This window comes from Pelophylax lessonae (genome assembly GCF_965119305.1).
Source record: "Pelophylax lessonae genome assembly, chromosome: 3".
NCBI lineage: Eukaryota > Metazoa > Chordata > Amphibia > Anura > Ranidae > Pelophylax > Pelophylax lessonae.
Genome location: NC_138770.1, coordinates 136174951 through 136193490, shown reverse-complemented (window position 1 = coordinate 136193490; position 18540 = coordinate 136174951). Strand labels below are relative to the sequence as shown.

At 43.5% G+C, this 18540-nt stretch overlaps 1 protein-coding gene across 1 annotated transcript in view; it reads right to left on the bottom strand.

Moving 5' to 3' along the window:
• NBAS (NBAS subunit of NRZ tethering complex) overlaps window positions 1-18540 on the bottom strand; it is a 1303215-nt gene that overhangs the window by 673146 nt on the left and 611529 nt on the right. Inside the window, exons 36-37 of the mRNA XM_082252487.1 lie at window positions 16727-16894; window positions 4263-4376 (exon numbers count right to left, since the gene is read on the bottom strand). Coding sequence (XP_082108613.1) covers window positions 4263-4376; window positions 16727-16894 — 282 coding nt within the window. The remainder of the gene's footprint in view (window positions 1-4262; window positions 4377-16726; window positions 16895-18540) is intronic.

Below are 18540 nucleotides of genomic sequence, written 5' to 3'. Positions count from 1 at the left end.
ACCGCTCTGTGCAGCCAAAGCACCCCCTTATCTCCACCCCCCCTGTTCTCAGCATTCAGTCTGGCAGCTAACTCCAGCCCTTCTCCAGACCTTGCACAGATTCTCAGCTCTGACCTCAGCTTCTTCCTGGAGGCAGCACAAGATAAGAGGGGTGAACTGTGATGTAGAGAAGGTTAAGGGACTCTTGACTTTAGATGGCGGGGGGGGGGGGCTCTAGACATCTCCTAATATTTAATATGAGAATAATAAATGTTGAAAAGGAGGTTCACACACCACTGGTATCATTGACAAACTTTATTGGAGACTGCTCAGACAGAACTATGTTCTGTCTGAGCAGTCTCCATTAAAGTTCCTTGAGGATGATACCAGCGGTTTGTGACCCTCCTTTTCAGACTTGCCCCATCTGCTACAGGAGAATGTGGGCTCTGTGCCCGTCCGCATTTGTCATTCATAGATTAAAGTGATTGTAAAGGCATTTTTTTTATCTTAATACATTAAGATAAAAATCCTTTGTTGTGTAGCAGCCCCCTAATACTGACCTGAGGTCCCTCTAGATCCAACGATGTTGCAGGAATTTCTCGGATGCCCAGGACTCCCCTCCTCATTGGCTGAGACAGCAGCGCGGCACCACTGGCACTCACTGCTGTCAAGCAAAGTCAGTCAAGCCAATGAGAGAAAGAGGGCGGGGCTGGGCCGCAGCTCCGTGTCTGAATGGACACACGGAGCTGTGGCTCGGCTTGGGTGCCCCCATAGAAAACTGCTTGCTGTGGGGGCACTTGACATAAGGGAGGGGTAAGAAGCGCTGGTGAGGGACCCAAGAAGAGGAGGACCTGGGCTTCTCTGTGCAAAACCATTACACAGAGCAGGTAAGTATAACATGTTTGTTATTTTAATATTTAAAAAAAAAACAAGATTTTACAATCACTTTAGGTTACTACTAAAACCAGTAAAAAATGAATGCAGAGGCAATTATTTATTATGATAAAAAGTAGATACATGTATATAATCTTAGGGCTCTTTCACACTAGGGAGTCCGTCAGCGGACTCCATTTTTCTCAGCGGGGGATCGATCTGCTGATTCCCCGCTGAGCACGAGGATGACAGCTGTGTCTCTGTGCTGTGTGCGGAGACACAGCTGTCAGGTCCTCATGCATCTCTATGGGGGAATCGGATGGGAACAGACCGTCGGTCCGTTCTCATCCAATCCGCTGGACGGATGGAAAATAGGGTTTCCATCCGTCCAGATTTGACGATCGGATGTCAGCGGACATCCGATCCGTCAAATCTGGACGGATGGAAACCCTATTTTCCATCCGTCCAGCGGATTGGATGAGAACGGACCGACGGTCTGTTCCCATCCGATTCCCCCATAGAGATGCATGGGGACCTGACAGCTGTGTCTCCGCACACAGCGCAGAGACACAGCTGTCATCCTCGTGCTCAGCGGGGAATCAGCAGATCGATCCCCCGCTGAGAAAAATGGAGTCCGCCGACGGACTCCCTAGTGTGAAAGAGCCCTAAGATTATATACATGTATCTACTTTTTATCATAATAAATAATTGCCTCTGCATTCATTTTTTACTGACAGGCGGATCTGAACCTGTGTGAAAGGGGCCTTACAGATAAAACCAGCCCTTTGAGGGCAACCATAATGCTGATGGGGCCTGCAGTGAAATGGAGATTGACACCCCTACTCTAAAATATCTGCTATTGGTTAAACAATCCAAAAGAGTTACCTACCAGCCTAAAATCCCTAGGGCATATTATACACTGATCAAAAAAAAAAAAAAAAAAATGAAAGGAACACTTTTTAATCAGAGTATACCATCAAGTCAGTTAAACTCCTGGAATACTGATCAGTTAAGTAGCAGAGGGGGTTGTTAAACAGTTTCAGCTACTTTGGTGTTAATGGAATTACCATTCCATGGGGCACTAGATAGGCAACAATGAGACAACCTCCAAAACAGAATGGTTTTACAGGTGGAGGCCACTGAACTTTTTTCACTACTCATCTTTTCGGCCTGATTTTCCACTAGTTTTGCATTTGGCTAGGGTCAGTGTCACTACTGGTAGCATGAGGCGATACATAGACCCTATAGAGGTTGCACAGGCATTCCAACTCTTCCAGGATGGCACATCAATATGTGCCATAGCCAGAAGGTTTTCTGTCCCTCTCATCACAGTCTCAAGAGCATAGAGGAGATTCCAGGAGAAAGGCAGTTACTCTAGGAGAGCTGGGCAGGGCAAAAGAAGGTCCTTAAACCATTAGCAGGACAGGTGTCTTAACCTTTGTGCAAGGAAGAACAGGATGACCACTGCCAGAACCCTACACATTTACCTCCAGCAGGCCACTGGCGTGAATGTCTCTGATCAAACAATCAGAAACAGACTTCATGAGGGTGGCCTGAGGGCCCAACGTCCTCTAGTGGGCCATGTGCTCACTGCCCGGCACCGTGAAGCTTGATCGACATTTGCCATTGAACACCAGAATTGGCAGTTCTGCCACTGGCACCCTGTGTTTTTCACAGAAGAGAGCAGGTTCACCCTGAGCACATGACATACGTAAAAAGCCGTGGAAAATGTTATGCTGCTTGTAACATTGTTCAGAATGACCAGTTTGGTGGTGGGTCAGTGATGATCTAGGGAGGCATATCCATGGAGGGACGCACAGACCTCTACAGGCTAGACAATGGCACCCTGACTGCCATTAGGTATTGGGATGAAATCTTTGGACCCATTGTCAGACCCTACACCGGTGCAGTGGGTCCTGGGTTCCTCCTGATGCATGACAATGCCCGGCCTCATGTGGCGAGAGTTTGCAGCCAGTTCATGGAAGATAAAGAAATTGATACCACTGAATGACCCCCACGCTCGCCTGACCTAAATCCAACAGAACCTCTGGGAAATTAGGTTGTGGTCCATCTGATGCCACCAGGTTGCACCTTAGTCTGTTTAGGAGCTCAGTGATGCCCTGGTCCAGATCTGGAAGGGAGTACCCCAGGACACCATTCATTGTCAGGCATGCATACAAGCACAGGACCCATATAAACCATTAAGGAACCATTCTGAGTTGCTGCAATTACATTTTAGAAAAATTGACTAGCCTGCTGCATTATTATTTCACTTTGATTTTTGGGGTGTCTTTGAATTCAGCCCTCTGTGGGTTGATCATTTCCATCAAACAATGTGGCATCCTTTCGTTCCTAACACATTACCCAGTCCATATCAGTATAGATATCATGTATGATATTTTTCCCCATTGAGATCTGATGTGTTTTTAAAGTGTTCCTTTAATTTTTTTGAGCAGTGTATTTAGGACATACTGTTTTAGTATCCTTTGCTTGATTGCCATCATTATAATAACTTGAAGATACTGAATACTCCTAAAGTGATAATAAACCCTTAATTTTTTAAGCACTTTCAGCAGCTAAATTCATTTATTTACTGAGTACGCAGCTTCTTTATCTTTTAATCCTTGTCTATGTTCCAGTTTATGCTGAAGCCATGATGGCTGCCTCAGGTTGTTTCTCAGTGGCTCCTTTCTTTTGCAGTGTCCTTTGGAGGCACCCTTGCATGCAGGGACTAGAGGTATGTCCCTACATTGTAGATCAATAGAAACACACATTTCTAAGATGGCTAGGCACTCAATCTCTTGCTCCCCCTCACCTTCTGCAAGCTAACAGAATGATTGGAGACTGCACTGTACACTGTTTACCTTTTCTTGTAAGGACTGGAAGTTCAGGAAAGCAGCACAGAGTGCAGGAGCATTGCAAATTGTAAATTGCAAGTCCTGGAGTAAGAATTATCTCCCAGTAAACTATTTATTATGTTTATTTTATTGTGCTCAATATCCTAAACTAAAAAAACCCTGAAGGATTAAAACCTAAATCTTCAAAGAATTGACCTGTGTATAGCTTATCCTAAAGGGAAAGCTTCCCAGCAAGATATAAGAATATCCTATAAAGCAGATGGGTGAACCTGCCAACATCCACTGAAAACAGTGATAACATCTTCTGCAGTTATTCTTTCATGCCTGTACATCCTTCAATAACACTAGACTTTAGAAAAAGGAAGTTAAATGCATTGTACTGCTTGCTACCTATTAAACAGGTGTGCAAAAGATAAATATCGCCCCTGTTGAGATAACAAGAAGTTTAATTAATTAATCCTTGAGACCCACTTGAAAACATTTAATTATGTTATCTAAATCAAGAGCAATAAAGGATTTTCCCTTGCTTGGTGCCTTAGATTTTATACTTACTTCAGCAATAAAAGGATTGACAATTAAAGACTCATAAAAAGGATGGCAGCCCTGATTAACTCCTGCTGTGCTTGATCCTTTGGCATCCTTTGGTGTACCGCTGTGCTCCTGAGCCTGAAGAGGTAAAGAAAACAAATTGTTAACATGTCAGTGTGGTCTTGCATCATGTGGTACATGAAATGTGCTGCACATAAGGGTGATGTCACAAAGCAATTTCTAATATTGCAATGTCTTAATTAAGAACGGCAGTCATTAAAAAAAAAAAAAAAAATGGATAGCTGCAACAGAACACTAACAGTATAACGGTGTGGTGGCTATATGAGAATTCTCTCTTCCAGTCTGTTTGGAAAAGCGCTGATCAACTCTAGCTGACGTGGCATGTCACAATCTGATTGCACAATCTTAAATCTACTAAAACGAGTTAGAACAAGGGCCAGCCTAATGCCCCGTACACACGTTCCGATAATCGTATGACAAAACTCGCTTTCGACCTGATCGCACGATAATCTGATCTTTAGTACACAGCTTTCGACAGCCGATCACAACAGTTCATCCAACAAAATCCGAAGGGACAAACAGGAAAACTTCTGTCATACGACAGCCTCGCAAACGACAATCATTTCATCAGTACACTATGCGTCCGCTAAAAAACGATCGACAAAGGCCGCGCATGCTCAGAAACACTAAAATAGCACGGAAAAAGCCTGGCTGCCATTGTTTTTGTTTTGCACCATCTGATACGTAGCTAAGCAACCAGGAAGCTTTTCCAGAATCGTATGACAAAAATCATACAGTTTGTATGCATTGTTGAATTCGATGTTAGTATCCTGCAACAAAATGCCAACGATACGTCGTCCGATTATCTGAACGTGTGTATGGGGCATAAAGCTGGATACACACTACACAACTTTTGTTGTTTGATTTCCTTTAAGCTGGATACACACTATGCAACTTTTGTTGTCAGATTTCCTTTAGATTTACCTTTTCTATGTAGTGCAAGGGCCTGCCGGATTGCATACAAATTGAAAGTGTTTAGGTTGGACCTCATATTATAGGTTTTTGGTAAATCTAAAGGAAAAAAATCTAAAGACAATTGTGTGTATCCAGCTTTAAGCCACATGCACACAGGCAGAAAGAGGGCCAACATTCAGCCTGTGTGTATGTTATCCTGTCCAAAAGGAGCCGCAAATTTTGCTGGCTTCTGTCAGACAAGCCTGCTGGAAAACCAGCAGCCGACTGGCTCCCGATCAGCACTCTCAGCCAATGGTGGAGTGCACTGATCAGAGTGTTCTGGTCGGGGGGCTGTCCCCCTGTCAGAACACAATAGCTCAGTGGGGGAGATTGCTGAACTGATGTCTGTACTGCACTATTTAAAACAAATAGTGTATACCTGGCTTAAATGTATACAAATTCAAAGTATTGATTAGATGAGCCTTCATTTTTTAAATCTGAAGATTGTATATGCACAAAGTAACATGTACGGCCAGCTTATAACTGGAACTTCACTCTCCCAATCAACACTGATTATTCTTAATCCTCATGCTGCTAGCATTCGTACTTTGATAGGAAAGTATATAATTATGGTTTCATTTAATTTTTTTTTTTGTACATTTTTTCAGTTACTTCCTGGTTTCTTGCCTAGGCAAATTATGTCATACACCCCAGGAGGCTTCAGAAGGGGAGGAGAGGAGGAGGGTTTTTCTCAGCTAACCTCACTCTCTTGCCTGCATGCTTCAGCTATAGGCAGATGGATTCCATTAGATAAATGCTACATGAACCATCTGCCCTTATTTAAGATGGCGACCGCCAGAAATGCTAGGGCTTGTTTTTTAAAGTGATTTCTCCACAAAATAAAGCATAGAGACATGGATGGATGTGGGGGAATGGTTTGAATATTAAAAAAAAATAATTAAAATCGTGTTTTTGGTTTGTGGTGCTTAAATGCAGTGAAGATCTGCTTTAAGAGATCTGCAAAATGTCAGTAAGGGAAGGCAATGGATTTAATATATAAAAAAACAAAAAAAAACAAAATCAACTTAAAGAAGGGATGAGGGCTTCAGTGCTGGCTGTACATCCCCCCACAGAAACACCTTAAGCTTAAGAATGGGGTGGAGCTACAGGCAGCAAAACAGAGGCTTTTAATCCGGAACAGGGTCACTGATTAAAACATTTGGGATTTAATAGAAGTTTAAAAATATAGTGAGAGTTATTCTTTATCCCCCTTCTTCTTTTAGTGTACTGTCTCTTTAAACTTTTTAGGCAGTTTGAAGATAGAATTCTTCACGTCAGGTACTGTTTACCGCCCGTTTCAGATGGGGGTTCCGATGAGATCCGCCTGTCAGTTTTTCAGGCAGACCTGATTGGAAGGTCCAATTATCCCTAAGGACAGGCAATTGTACACAGGCCCACAAAAAAAAAAAAAAAACAGGAGAGGACGCCATCCTCTTTAGTTTAGATGGAGTGGATTGGAGGTAGCTGGGTGTAAGCAGACAGTGGAGTTTGTTTACTCCCTGTGGGGATACTGAGTGGACATGGATGTGTCATCTGCCCACTCTGCTCTTATCAGAAGGGGGATCAGCTCACAGGTCCCTTGCTGATCGCAACAGAAAAGGCCAAAATATGAAAGGGGCCAACCTAAAACATTTAATTTGTAGCTTTTTATTTTTCTTTCAATAAAACAAATTATCTGACCTAGGGCTATTTAAAGGCATTCAAACATTTGCATATTCTTCACAAGCAGTAAATGAGCTTTACAACAAGACCTTATGGACCTCTGTAGCTGTTGGAACTGTATCTTTAACACACACAAAAGCACCAAAGCTCTTTAAAGCCCCGTACACACGCATCAAAAATTGGCAGGGAATTTTCGTCCAACCTGCCGATTTTCGGCTTGTTAGTATGATGCTTCTGACAACCGACTCCGACTTTTCGGCCGAAAAAAATCTGGTGTGCAGACGACTATAAAATTTTTGTTGGCCGTCAAAACATGGCCGATTTTCGTGCAGTCAGTACAGATTTCGACAGGGAAAAATCTGATTAGCAAGTCTGGGCATGCTCAGAAAAGAAAGAACACAAAGAAAGCAAACCAGCACATGACATCACTTCTGAAGTAGATTTTTGTTGGGCGAGAAAATTTGTGTGCAGTCTAGGCACATTCCAACCAACAAAAAAACACTCTGGACAAAAGCCGGACGATCGGTCGGCCGATAATCGTTGCGTGTGTAAGAGGCTTAAGGCGTTCTCTCAGCAGCTCAGCCCATTCTGCTCCTCCCCTTCCAGAGCTCCTGCTATAAGTTTACATTAGGGATAAGAAGGCTTTGGAAAGGCTTCTGAATCTGGACATAGTTGACTTGTATTTTGACCAGCCAGGAGGCTCAACAAAGAAATAACAAAAACATGAATTTCTTCATCCACAGAAGTGAGGTGGATATAGGAATCCTCTCCACTGAGACACTGTATTCTGATAGCGGGATTCCTGATCAACAGAAGTGTTTCAACATTCCCATTTGATTGAAGTCAATCTAGTGATGAATTTCTTTAGACTGGGGCAGCCATACATTGCCGTTTCCTGCTGGACCAGCCAAATTTTGATCCCGCTATGGCCAGCTTTAGTCACTGCTGGGAGGGCAACAAGGGGGCTTACAGAACAATCTGAAAGACCTCAATGTTTCTACGATAGAATATTAGTTAATTGCTCAACAGTGCCAGCATCTACAGAAGTCAGGGGGGCTTGCTTTAAAGCTCATTTACTGCTTGGTAAGAATATATAGATACTTAAATGTCTATTGCCATATGTTCACTTTCTGCACATTTTTAACTGGTTAACTGACAAATTTACCTCAGCACAGGTTTTAACTGAGGGATCATTTCCCTATCAAATTAGGATGAGGAAGAACCATCCAATGCATTGTGAGCCCATATTAGTGAACCATAGTGGATTTAAAGAAGCATTCAATCATTGAAATCAATGATTTGCCCAATCTTCAGAAACAAGCAAATGCATACTCAAGACAATGTAGTTCAAACCGGGCTCCATTTGAGCAAACCAAAAAGTTTCTGTTAACCTCATCAACCAACAACCCTTCGCATTCCACTTCTCTGCCAACCAACTAAATAGTTGGTGTTGACTACACCAATGCATTACAGCTTGTTGCATCTTCTTATTAGGAAAATCCTGACAGTGCAAACATACTATGTAATGATACCCTGTCTGCTCAGTTATCTGTTAGCATATCCTTGTGTGTAGGCGAAGTCTTCATCATAGAGGAGACGGTGCAGAGGATAGAATTGGCAGGTTAGTGAGCTCGCTGACAGCTACAATTTGAACCTGCATATTATAGGAATGATTGAAGGGTGTGTAACACAAAAAGGGACAAAGGGCAGATGAAAAGTATCAGAATCTCTCCCAGGTATGTAGTTATTCATCTACCATGTTTTATATAGCACTCACATATTAAAAGGTATGTAAACATGAACAATAATCATCTTTTATATGCTTCTTTGTAGTCTGGTAAATATAACATTGAAAGTGTTTTGAAATATCTGCAGTGAACAGCGTTTTAGAGGGGTACTTAGTAGTGCAGTAACAGCCAGGTATTCAGGTGATACTGCCACCTTCTCGATGCCCCTACCCCCTTTTTTTCCTGACAACTGAAATGGACATTTCATACCTAAATACCATACGGCAACAAGGACTAAAGCATTCTGGCCCATGATGGTGGCGCAGCCCCATTCACTTAAAGTGGCACTTTAGTGCAAAAACAAAACATGGTTGAACAGGCATCATATTTGATGTAGAAGAGACATGATTTGGCTCTTCTGCATTAAAGCTACTAACTTGCCTGTCTGTCCCTGTACAGTGAGCTTCCCAAGCTGACGGAACTCCCACGAATGGCAGAGGAGTGACAACATCTCAGCCCAGCCAATGACAGTGGCTGGCGATCAAGACCAAAGATGTCAGCGGCTGGTGGGGAGTTTCAGGAGAGATTGAAGGCGAGTATATCTCTTCTTTAAAGTACCGCTGCCAAACACTATGGAGGAATTTTTTGCCAAGCTGCAAGGCATTGTGGCCGTAGCATGTATACATTCTTGAGAGCATCTGCATAGTCTGCTTCACGTGGGTGGTCAGGGGTGGGTAAAACCATAAATTCTATACCTGTTTTTACCCCTCTGCCTCTCATGTGAATGATATCTTAAACATAGTAATCTGCAAAATACTGACATTTTTATTCTTGGGTGTAGATACACATTAAACGGTATTTACAGATTATGATCTTTTTGAAAATCATTTTCCCATAGCATAAAACCTGAAGCTATCCAAGAACTGTACGCTATGGCAAGTATTTTAATGGGCTAGATAATTGGCTAAATGCACTTGCCAAAACATCTGTTAATGTTAGCAATGGCAGCTAATGAGAGTTAAAATAATAAACGGCTAAAAATAGTTACCATTATCAAAAATAACATATACATTATAGCTTACTAAACATAGGACTTTAAGGTCAGTGTCACACCTATGTGTCACAATAATGTGTGGTCCTTTGAAAAAGCACTTCAGTACACCTTGCCAAACACACTCTTAACACATGTGCGTTGCAGCCCACCGCAACAAACCAACGCATAAAAACTCCAAGAACGCTGTAGAGTGAAGCAGTCTTACAACATTATAACAAAGGTTAGAATGTGCAATTGACCGCTGGGATATTAGGGAATCATTTTCACGGCTCCAATTGCTAAACTCAAAGAAGAAATAAACCTTTTATTGTTTCCATTTGTAACAGAAGTGATGACCTGTAAATACTTGCTGCTTTAGAGAGTAAAGCCGTATCAGCGTTCAAGCAAGAGGCATTTAAATGATTATCTTATATCATTGGAGATTACCGCCTGTATCTATCAGCTGCCAAATACAAGTGTGTGAACTCAATAGTAAATGATAGAAGAATTTATATGTTAAGGGAAATGAGCTTCATTCAGTAACCCCTTTTTATGATCTACTGTAGCCCTAAATATTGTAACTTTCATGGGTGTAGAGGGGAAGCTTCCAGCAGAATCTATAAACCTGACTATGTATGCTGCACAGTAGCTCAGAGCTCTGTCTGTATTCTGGGCTTCAAAACGATCACTCAAGTTCCTTCATTGCCAAATGTGTGTCAGCTAAAAGAATAGTATGCCTGTCAGCTGAATTTTAATGCATATTCCCAAATGATGGGCTGATCTACAATTAGTCTTTTACATTTACAACTGCCTGAGGCATTAAAATAAAGTGGTAAGTCCTTTTGAAGCACCAAGGGTTCGGGGAAACTATGATGCAGCTTTGCATAACTATTCACCCTATGATTTTTCCAAGTTTATTTCACTTATGTACACAACTGTCCATAATTTTGAAGTGAAAAATTAAAGTTGCCAGCTAAAACTCAGGGACAAAGTAGGGGCAGCTTTAGTATGAGAAGCAACCAAAGGAACAACAGTAATGCTGAAGGATCTGCAAGATCCATAGCTGAAAAAACATCAATGTGAGCACTAATGTTCCCCAAATCTGGGATTTATGAAAGTGATAAAAAAAATAAGGGACAAAATATGACCCTGAACTTTTTTTTTTTTTATGCAGCACATTACATAAGGTTGTGGTGCACTGCAGCACAAGGGAGTTGTCACCTACCGTAGTTGTAAATTTGGGTTCAATAATTGTCACCACAACATGACAACAAATGGATTTTTGTAAGATCTTACCGTAAAATCCTTTTCTCTTAAGCTCATTGACAGACGTAGTCTTCTTGATTCTCAAGAGCTGGGTTATGTTGTCTCCGCAGGAGTAGGACTAGGCAGAAAGACAAAACGTTCTGGCTCCACCTTAGGGGCAGTCCCTGAGGGTATATCCTCCCTCTCTCTGCTACAGAGAATCAGTTCTGTTTTAAAGCAGTACAGAGAATTTAACCCAACCCAACTCAATGATAGAGGGGCGGGTACTACGTCTGTCAATGAGCTTAAGAGAAAAGGATTTTACGGTAAGATCTTACAAAAATCCATTTTTCTCTATCGCTCATTGACAGACGTAGTCTTCTTGATTCTCAAGAGCTGGGACATCCAGAAGCAGTGCCACAAAATGAGGGGTGGGTTTGACAGAATCAAAATCCAATCTAGAAGGCCCAACCGGAGCCAACCAGAAGTATCAAAGGACTCATCGAGTAAACAGATGAGACCTACCCCACAAATCCTCGAGGTAGACCAACAGTCTCCTCAAACAGTGGCCTGCAGGAACCTTGCAGCCAGAAGAGGCATCTGACGATGCCATCACATAAACCTTATACAATATTGTAAAGGTATGAACCGACTACTAAACAGTCGCCTTGAAAACCTGAACCACTGATGCCTGATGGCGGAAGGTCCAGGAAACTCTAAGCGCCCGAGTAGAATGCGCCTTAACAGGGAACGGGGGATCCCGACCCTTAGATAAAATAAGCCTATACCACCGTCTGTCTGATCCATCTAAAGATGGTCGCAGCAGAACAGGCAGCCCCCTTCTTAGGGCCATCCGTGATCACAAACAGTGAATCCGTCTTACAAATTGAATCCGTAGTATTCAAGTATATCCTGATCGCCCGAACTACATCCAAGGAATGCCATGCAAATTCTCGAGGATGATTGGGCTAAGGACATAGGAAGGACAATACACTGTCCTTATTCAATGAAACTTTGAAACCACCTTAGAAGGAAGGATGGATTCGGATGAAGAACAACCTTATCCCTATGAACCACCAGATCTGGGGAACAACAGTATAATGCAGCCAGTTCTGACGCCCTGCGTGCAGAAGTGATAGCCACCAAGAAGACCACCTTCTGGGATAAAGTAGGCAAGGGAATCTCCCTGATATTTTCAAAGGGAGGTGTCTGAAGAACCGACAGCACCAAATTAAGATCCCAGGATGGTAACGGCGCGTGCACTGGCAGAGCCAGGTGTCGCACCCCCTGGATGAAATTCCGCACCAAGGAATGAGTAGACAAAAGCTTCTGAAAGAAGATAGCAAATGCTGAAACCAGACCCTTGATAACACTCAAGGCCAGCTTCTGCTCAACTTCCGGATAGACTGGCATCCGTGGTCACTGTCGTCCAATATATTGGCAGAAATGACTTTCCCTGGCTGAGCATCGGAGACCGAAGCCACCAGACCAGAGACTCTCTGGTCTGTTTGCTCAATCGGATCTGATTGTCCAGGGATTCCGGATTCCGATTCCATCTGAGAGGAATCTCTTGCTGAAGAATTCGGGTATGGGACTGGGCAAATGGGACTGCTTCGAAGGAAGCCACCATCAACCCCAGACCCCTCATGCAAGTCCGAAGGGAAGACCAGCTGTTGGTGGACTGCTGATTGAATCTTTCGGAGTTTCCCTACCGGAAGAAAAAACTCTTGTCCTGACTGTGTCTAGAATTAGACCCAGATATTCGAGCCTCTGGGTGGGAACCAGAAATGACTTTTGCTGGTTCACCAGCCACCCGAATTCCTGTAAAGAAATCATAGTAATTTCTATGTTTTGTAGCAAGGTCTGAGGAGACTCTGCATGAAGCAGAAGATCGTCTAGGTAACCTAGAATCGATATGCCTCTTTGGCGCAGAAGTGCCAACATTGGGGCCAACACCTTTGTGAAGACCCGCGGAGCCGTGGCGAGACCGAGAGGTAACGCCACAAACCGATAGTGGTTCTCTTCTACGGAAAAACGTAGAAACCGCTGATGTCCTGCGAAAATGGGAATGTGAAGATATGCGTCCTAGATGTCTATGGACGCTAGGACATCCCCTGGATGCAGAAAGGCTGCTACTGTGCGAATGGACTCCATTCTGAATCTTCTTATGTAGACAAAAGAATTGAGTGCCCTTAAGTCCAGAATTGGACGCACTTTGCCCTCTTTCCTGAGTATTGTAAATAGGTTTGAATAAAAACCCCTGAAAGCGTTCTGTCCAAGGAACGTGGACTACCACTCCTTGTTGTAGTAAATCTGTGACTGCTCTCCACAGATCGTCTAAACGATCCGGGGATAGTCGGCTATTGGAAGGGAAGAATCGCGCCGGTGGGAGAGATCGAAGCTCGATCTTGTACCCTGACCTTATGACTTCGCAAACCCATCTGTCCGGGATTCTGGAAAGCCATGGATCCGGGAACCGGCGAAGACGTCCCCCCACCCCAGTTATGGGTGGGGGGCACACCTTCAGGCTTTGGACGGTTTATCTTCAGGTCTAGAGGGGGCGGGCTTTTGCTTGCCCGACCAACGACCCCTGACGCCTCCTGCAGGAGCTTTGGAGGACTTAATTTTTTCACCCGCGGGACGAAAAAAACCTCTTGTGAGCAGAAAAAGAAGGCCCTCGTCTTTGACGAGTTCCTTTACCTTTAAAATTTTGCGGTAAAGAGGTGCTCTTTCCACCCGTGAGATCCTTAATGATCTCATCTAAGTTGGCTCCAAATAGACGCTCTCCTAAAAAGGGGAAATTAGCCAATGCTTTTTTGGAACCTTGGTCGGCTAACCAACCTTTTAGCCACAGTGTACGCTTGAGAACCACCGCTGAGACAGATGCTCGCGCCAATAATGAAGTGGCGTCTAACGCCGCATTACACACAAACTGTAACCCCTGTATCATCTGTTCCAACAAATCTGATACCGCCTGAGGGACCTCTTCTAGGTCCCGGCGTAACCACTTGGTCCATACAGTTACAGCCTGCGAAACCAGACCAATAGCAATTATTGGTCTGAAAGCTGATCCAATCAAGGTAAACATGGTGGGAGACATAGCTTCTATCTTGCGATCCACTGGATCTTTAAAAGACGGAGCGTCTTCTAGAGGAATAACCGTGGCTTTATTCAATCTAGCAATTGGTGAATCCACCACAGGTGGTTCTGTCCATTTCTTAATGAGGGTTTCCTCAAACGGATAACGCCTGTTAATGCGTTTAGAAATAGTAGAAATGCGTTTTGGCAGACTCCATTCTTCTTTGATTGGATTGCCAAAACATTTGGGCAATGGAAAAAACCTTCGCCACTAGATGCGTTTTTAGTCCCAAAAGGGATTTCAGTTTCAGCTATTTCTGACGGAATACCCTGTAATCTTAAGGTCTCTTGAACAGATACCATGAGTGCGTTTACCAACGCTTCCTCTCTGGCTATGGCTGATGCCGAAACATCCTCCTCACTGTCTGAAAAGACAGTACACGAGACACCAATACCAGATGAAGTACCTGCAACTGCAGAAATAGGCTCAGAGTCTGAATCCGAGGTTTCAGATAATAAGGGGTTAGGCGGGGGTCGCTTACTTGCGCCCTGTCCCTGACAAGCCACTTCCACCCGGGACACAAGCTTCCATAATAGCGGACAATGATTTAATCGTCAGTGGGGTGCTGGAGGATCCCGCAGACCCCTCGAGGGGATCCGGAGGAGATACATGAGTGGCAGGGTCCATGATAATTCAGGACACCTTTGCCAGAAAACACAAAAAAACTTTTTTTTTTTTTTTTTTTAAATAAAAAATACCTCTTTTTTTTTTTTTTACATTTTTTTTTTTTTTTATGTGTCTCCCCCTAGCGCAATAGCGCCCCTCAGAGTACCTGCTTCTCGATCCCACAGAGAGAGAGAGGGACCCCCAAGGCTCACCAACCGATGCAGTGAAGTTTCCAACCAACTGCAGTCAGCGTCTGTCTTTACAGACTGGAAGGAGCTGTTGCTTTTTCCCGGGTAGAAGGACGTGGCTCTGCCCCCTGTGTACGCCTTCCGGCGTTCCCAGCTCTCCACGAGGTAGCTGGGCTCATGAAACATGGCCGCCCCCATATAGGAGACATTAGACTCCAAAAACATGGCGGCCGGCGTGACCTGAGGACATGCATGCACCTGGTCTACGGCAAAATGGCGGCGGACCGCCGAAAACGTTTTTCCCAGCACATCCACCTGCATCTCTGCTGAGTGGCGATTGATAGATCTACAGGAGATACACTACAAATAAGGTAGGATTATACCTCCTATGTCTGCTGTAATGCTACAGTCTGCTGGGTAGAGTGTTAGCTCTCAAACCAAGTCCACTTCCCACAAACACATACTGTATTTACAAGGGGGACTTTTAGTGTCAGATATATACTGACCATGTATGGAGGGGCCCATAATTCATACTGCCTCATAACGAGGAAAGAAAAAAGGGAACGTTTACTCACCATACCGAACCGACAGGCACCCTCTCTTCACAATACCCTCTCCACCGGGGTGGGGGTTTGTGGACCACTCCGGACGCCTCGACTCTCAGGTTCCTGGCGTCCAAGCGAGACTTTTAACTCGCAAGGTCAGTCCCTCCACTGGGACTCCGTCGCGGCCGACCCAGCGCGGAGCTCTGGTCTGCACGCGCTCGTAGGCAGAAACCGGGGTGACCACTGGATCTCAACATCCAGCCCGTCGCCCGGCCCCGCATACTTACTTGAATGTGTCGCGGCCGACCAAGCGCAATGCAATGGTCTGCGCGCGCTCGTAGGCCGGCTGGGGTGACCACTAGTGTCGCCCAGTCCGGCGTTTTTTGCTTGAAGATCTCACAGGAAAAACACTGGAGAAAAAACTACCTAAAAAATATTTCTTCTAAAGAAAAAATCTTGCCAGGACCAAAAAGATCCCAGCAAGGAGCTTAGGTCCTTACTCCTGACTAGACAGAAAAAAACTGATTCCCTGTAGCAGAGAGAGGGAGGATATACCCTCAGGGACTGCCCCTAAGGTGGAGCCAGAACGTTTTGTCTTTTTGCCTAGTCCTACTCCTGCGGAGACAACATAACCCAGCTCTTGAGAATCAAGAAGACTACGTCTGTCAATGAGCGATAGAGAAATATAGGTTTTAACTGACAAAAAAATCATATAGAAGTTTGTTTGGAGTTTGCCAAAGGTCACATGGGTTTGGTGTTTAGCGTCCATGACAGGCAGCAGTAGAGTCGTTGGTTCAAATCTCAGCCATGACACCACCAGCCTGACACTACCTGGAGATAGCACGTTCTTCCTGTGCCTGCACATGTTGGGTCCATGTACTTCAATTTTCTCCCCCCGCCCCCAAAGAAATGCTGGTAGGTCAATTTGCTCTTGTCTAAGTTTGCCCTAGTACATGTATGTATGAATGCGAGTTAGGGATCTTAGATTGTAAGCTCCTTGAGGGCAGGGACTGATGTGAATGTACAATATACTGTATATATTTATGTAATATGCCTGATAAAAACTGAACTCTTTGATCTTGTGCAAATGATTCAAACCTGTGTAAATAGCAGTTTTAGGTGTGCAAAATAGGGGAATAGCTACAGTATATTAGTGAAAACTACATTGTTTAAACTGCATTTATCAGTTTATATAGAGGCATCTCTATATTTACATAATTTCAAACACCATCAATAGACTTATTGGGTAAGCTACACTGTATTTTAAAATGTATATGTCCTTTTTTTTAACAAATTAAAAATGCTTACATTCAGAGGACGCAGATATGTTAGTGACTTTTTCCACCATTGTCCATCACTGACCGCATGCAACACAGCTTTAGTAGTTAGGGTTGTATTAGTAATAACTTTCATTGTTGTGGCTGTTGTCCGATGCAGCAAATCCACAGATGGGGCAGATGCAACCTTCAACTCAGTCTGTAAATGTAACATCACACAGTTCATTGTCTTTTATTGACATGCATGGTAAACATATTATAAAGCAGATACTAACTGTTGACATACTCTTGGTAAAAACCTTAAATTACATGGAAACATGCAATATCGTTCTAACACAAAGAGCTTCTAAAAATGACTAAATGTGATCAGATAATGCTTTTTGGCCCTTGTTTGCAATAGAAGATCAACTAATATGCAATCCATGGACTAATCTAAAAAAAAAAAAAAATATATAAAAAAAAATGTCAGGGACTCAAAGGTTTCTGTTGGACCAGCTGGCATACACACGGGCCCAATATCTGACTTTTTTTTTTAACTAGCCAATGTGTACAGGAATTTACCCTATTATGGCACTTTGAAAGCAAGAAATAGCCACAAGTAGATCCCTTTATTATTTATTTTACATAAACTTTATTTATGTCACACAGAATCAATAATGTACAAGGAAACAGTCTCAAACATAAAATAAATAAATGAAAAAACAGGATACAGCAAGAACATCACTGAAGACGAGAACATAATGAAGGACCAAAATTAATGACAGAGAAAAACATCAATGACCATTGCTGTAGAAAAACATTTTGGAGGTGGTGAACCACAGAGCTGTGTTTGTTGGCTTTGATTAATTGTGAAGAGAAGTGGGATAGGAGAAGGAGAGAAGATGGGTATACGAAGGCAAAAGGAAAAGACAAAAGAGAAACTAGAGAATGATGAAGAGCAGAGATGACATAAAAAAACATGTAATTGATTATTGGGGCGTTACACATGTGGGTAAATATGGTGCATTTATTAACCACTTAAGCCCCGGAGGATTTGGCTGCTAAAAGACCAGGGGGTATTTTGCGATTCGGCACTGCGTGACTTTAACGGACAATTGCGCAGTCGTGCGACGCTGTACCTAAACAAATTTGACGTCCTTTTTTTCCCACAAACAGAGCTTTCTTTTGGTGGTATTTGATCACCTGTGCGATTTTTTGATCATGCACTATAAACAAAAAAAGAGCGTCAATTTTGCAAAAATAACAATATTTTTCACATTTTTTTATATGAAATTCCCCAAAAAAAAAAAAGTAAAAATCAAAAGTTTTTAACATTTTCGGCCAATTTGTTTTATGCTACATATGTTTGGTAAAAAAAAAAATCACAAAAAGCGTATTTTGATTGGTTTGCGCAAAAGTCATCGCGTTTACTAACAAATGGAAAGATTTTTGTAATTTTCGGTGTTTTTTTTTAACGCGTAATGGCGCGATCTGCGATTTTTTTTTGCGGTACTGCGACATTGCGGCAGACAGATCGGACCCTTGACTGACATGACTTGTTTACATCAGCCGCCCGCCTTTCTCCCTCTCCCCCGACGATCGCCGAGTGACCGGCGGACATCGGGTTCACCGGTCACGCGCGCGGGGGGTCCGTGACCACTCGGGAGCGGGAGCGCGCCTCCGGCGGTGCGCGCTCTCCCCCTAGACCCTCACAGGCTAGCGACGTAGGCCTACGTCACTCTGCCTGTGAGGGGCTGACCGCCGCACGACTATTTAAATAGTCGTGCGGCGGTCGGCAAGTGGTTAAACAAGAAAACATTTGTGATTCCTTGAGATTTGAGACACAGTCTATCACTCCCTGTGCGG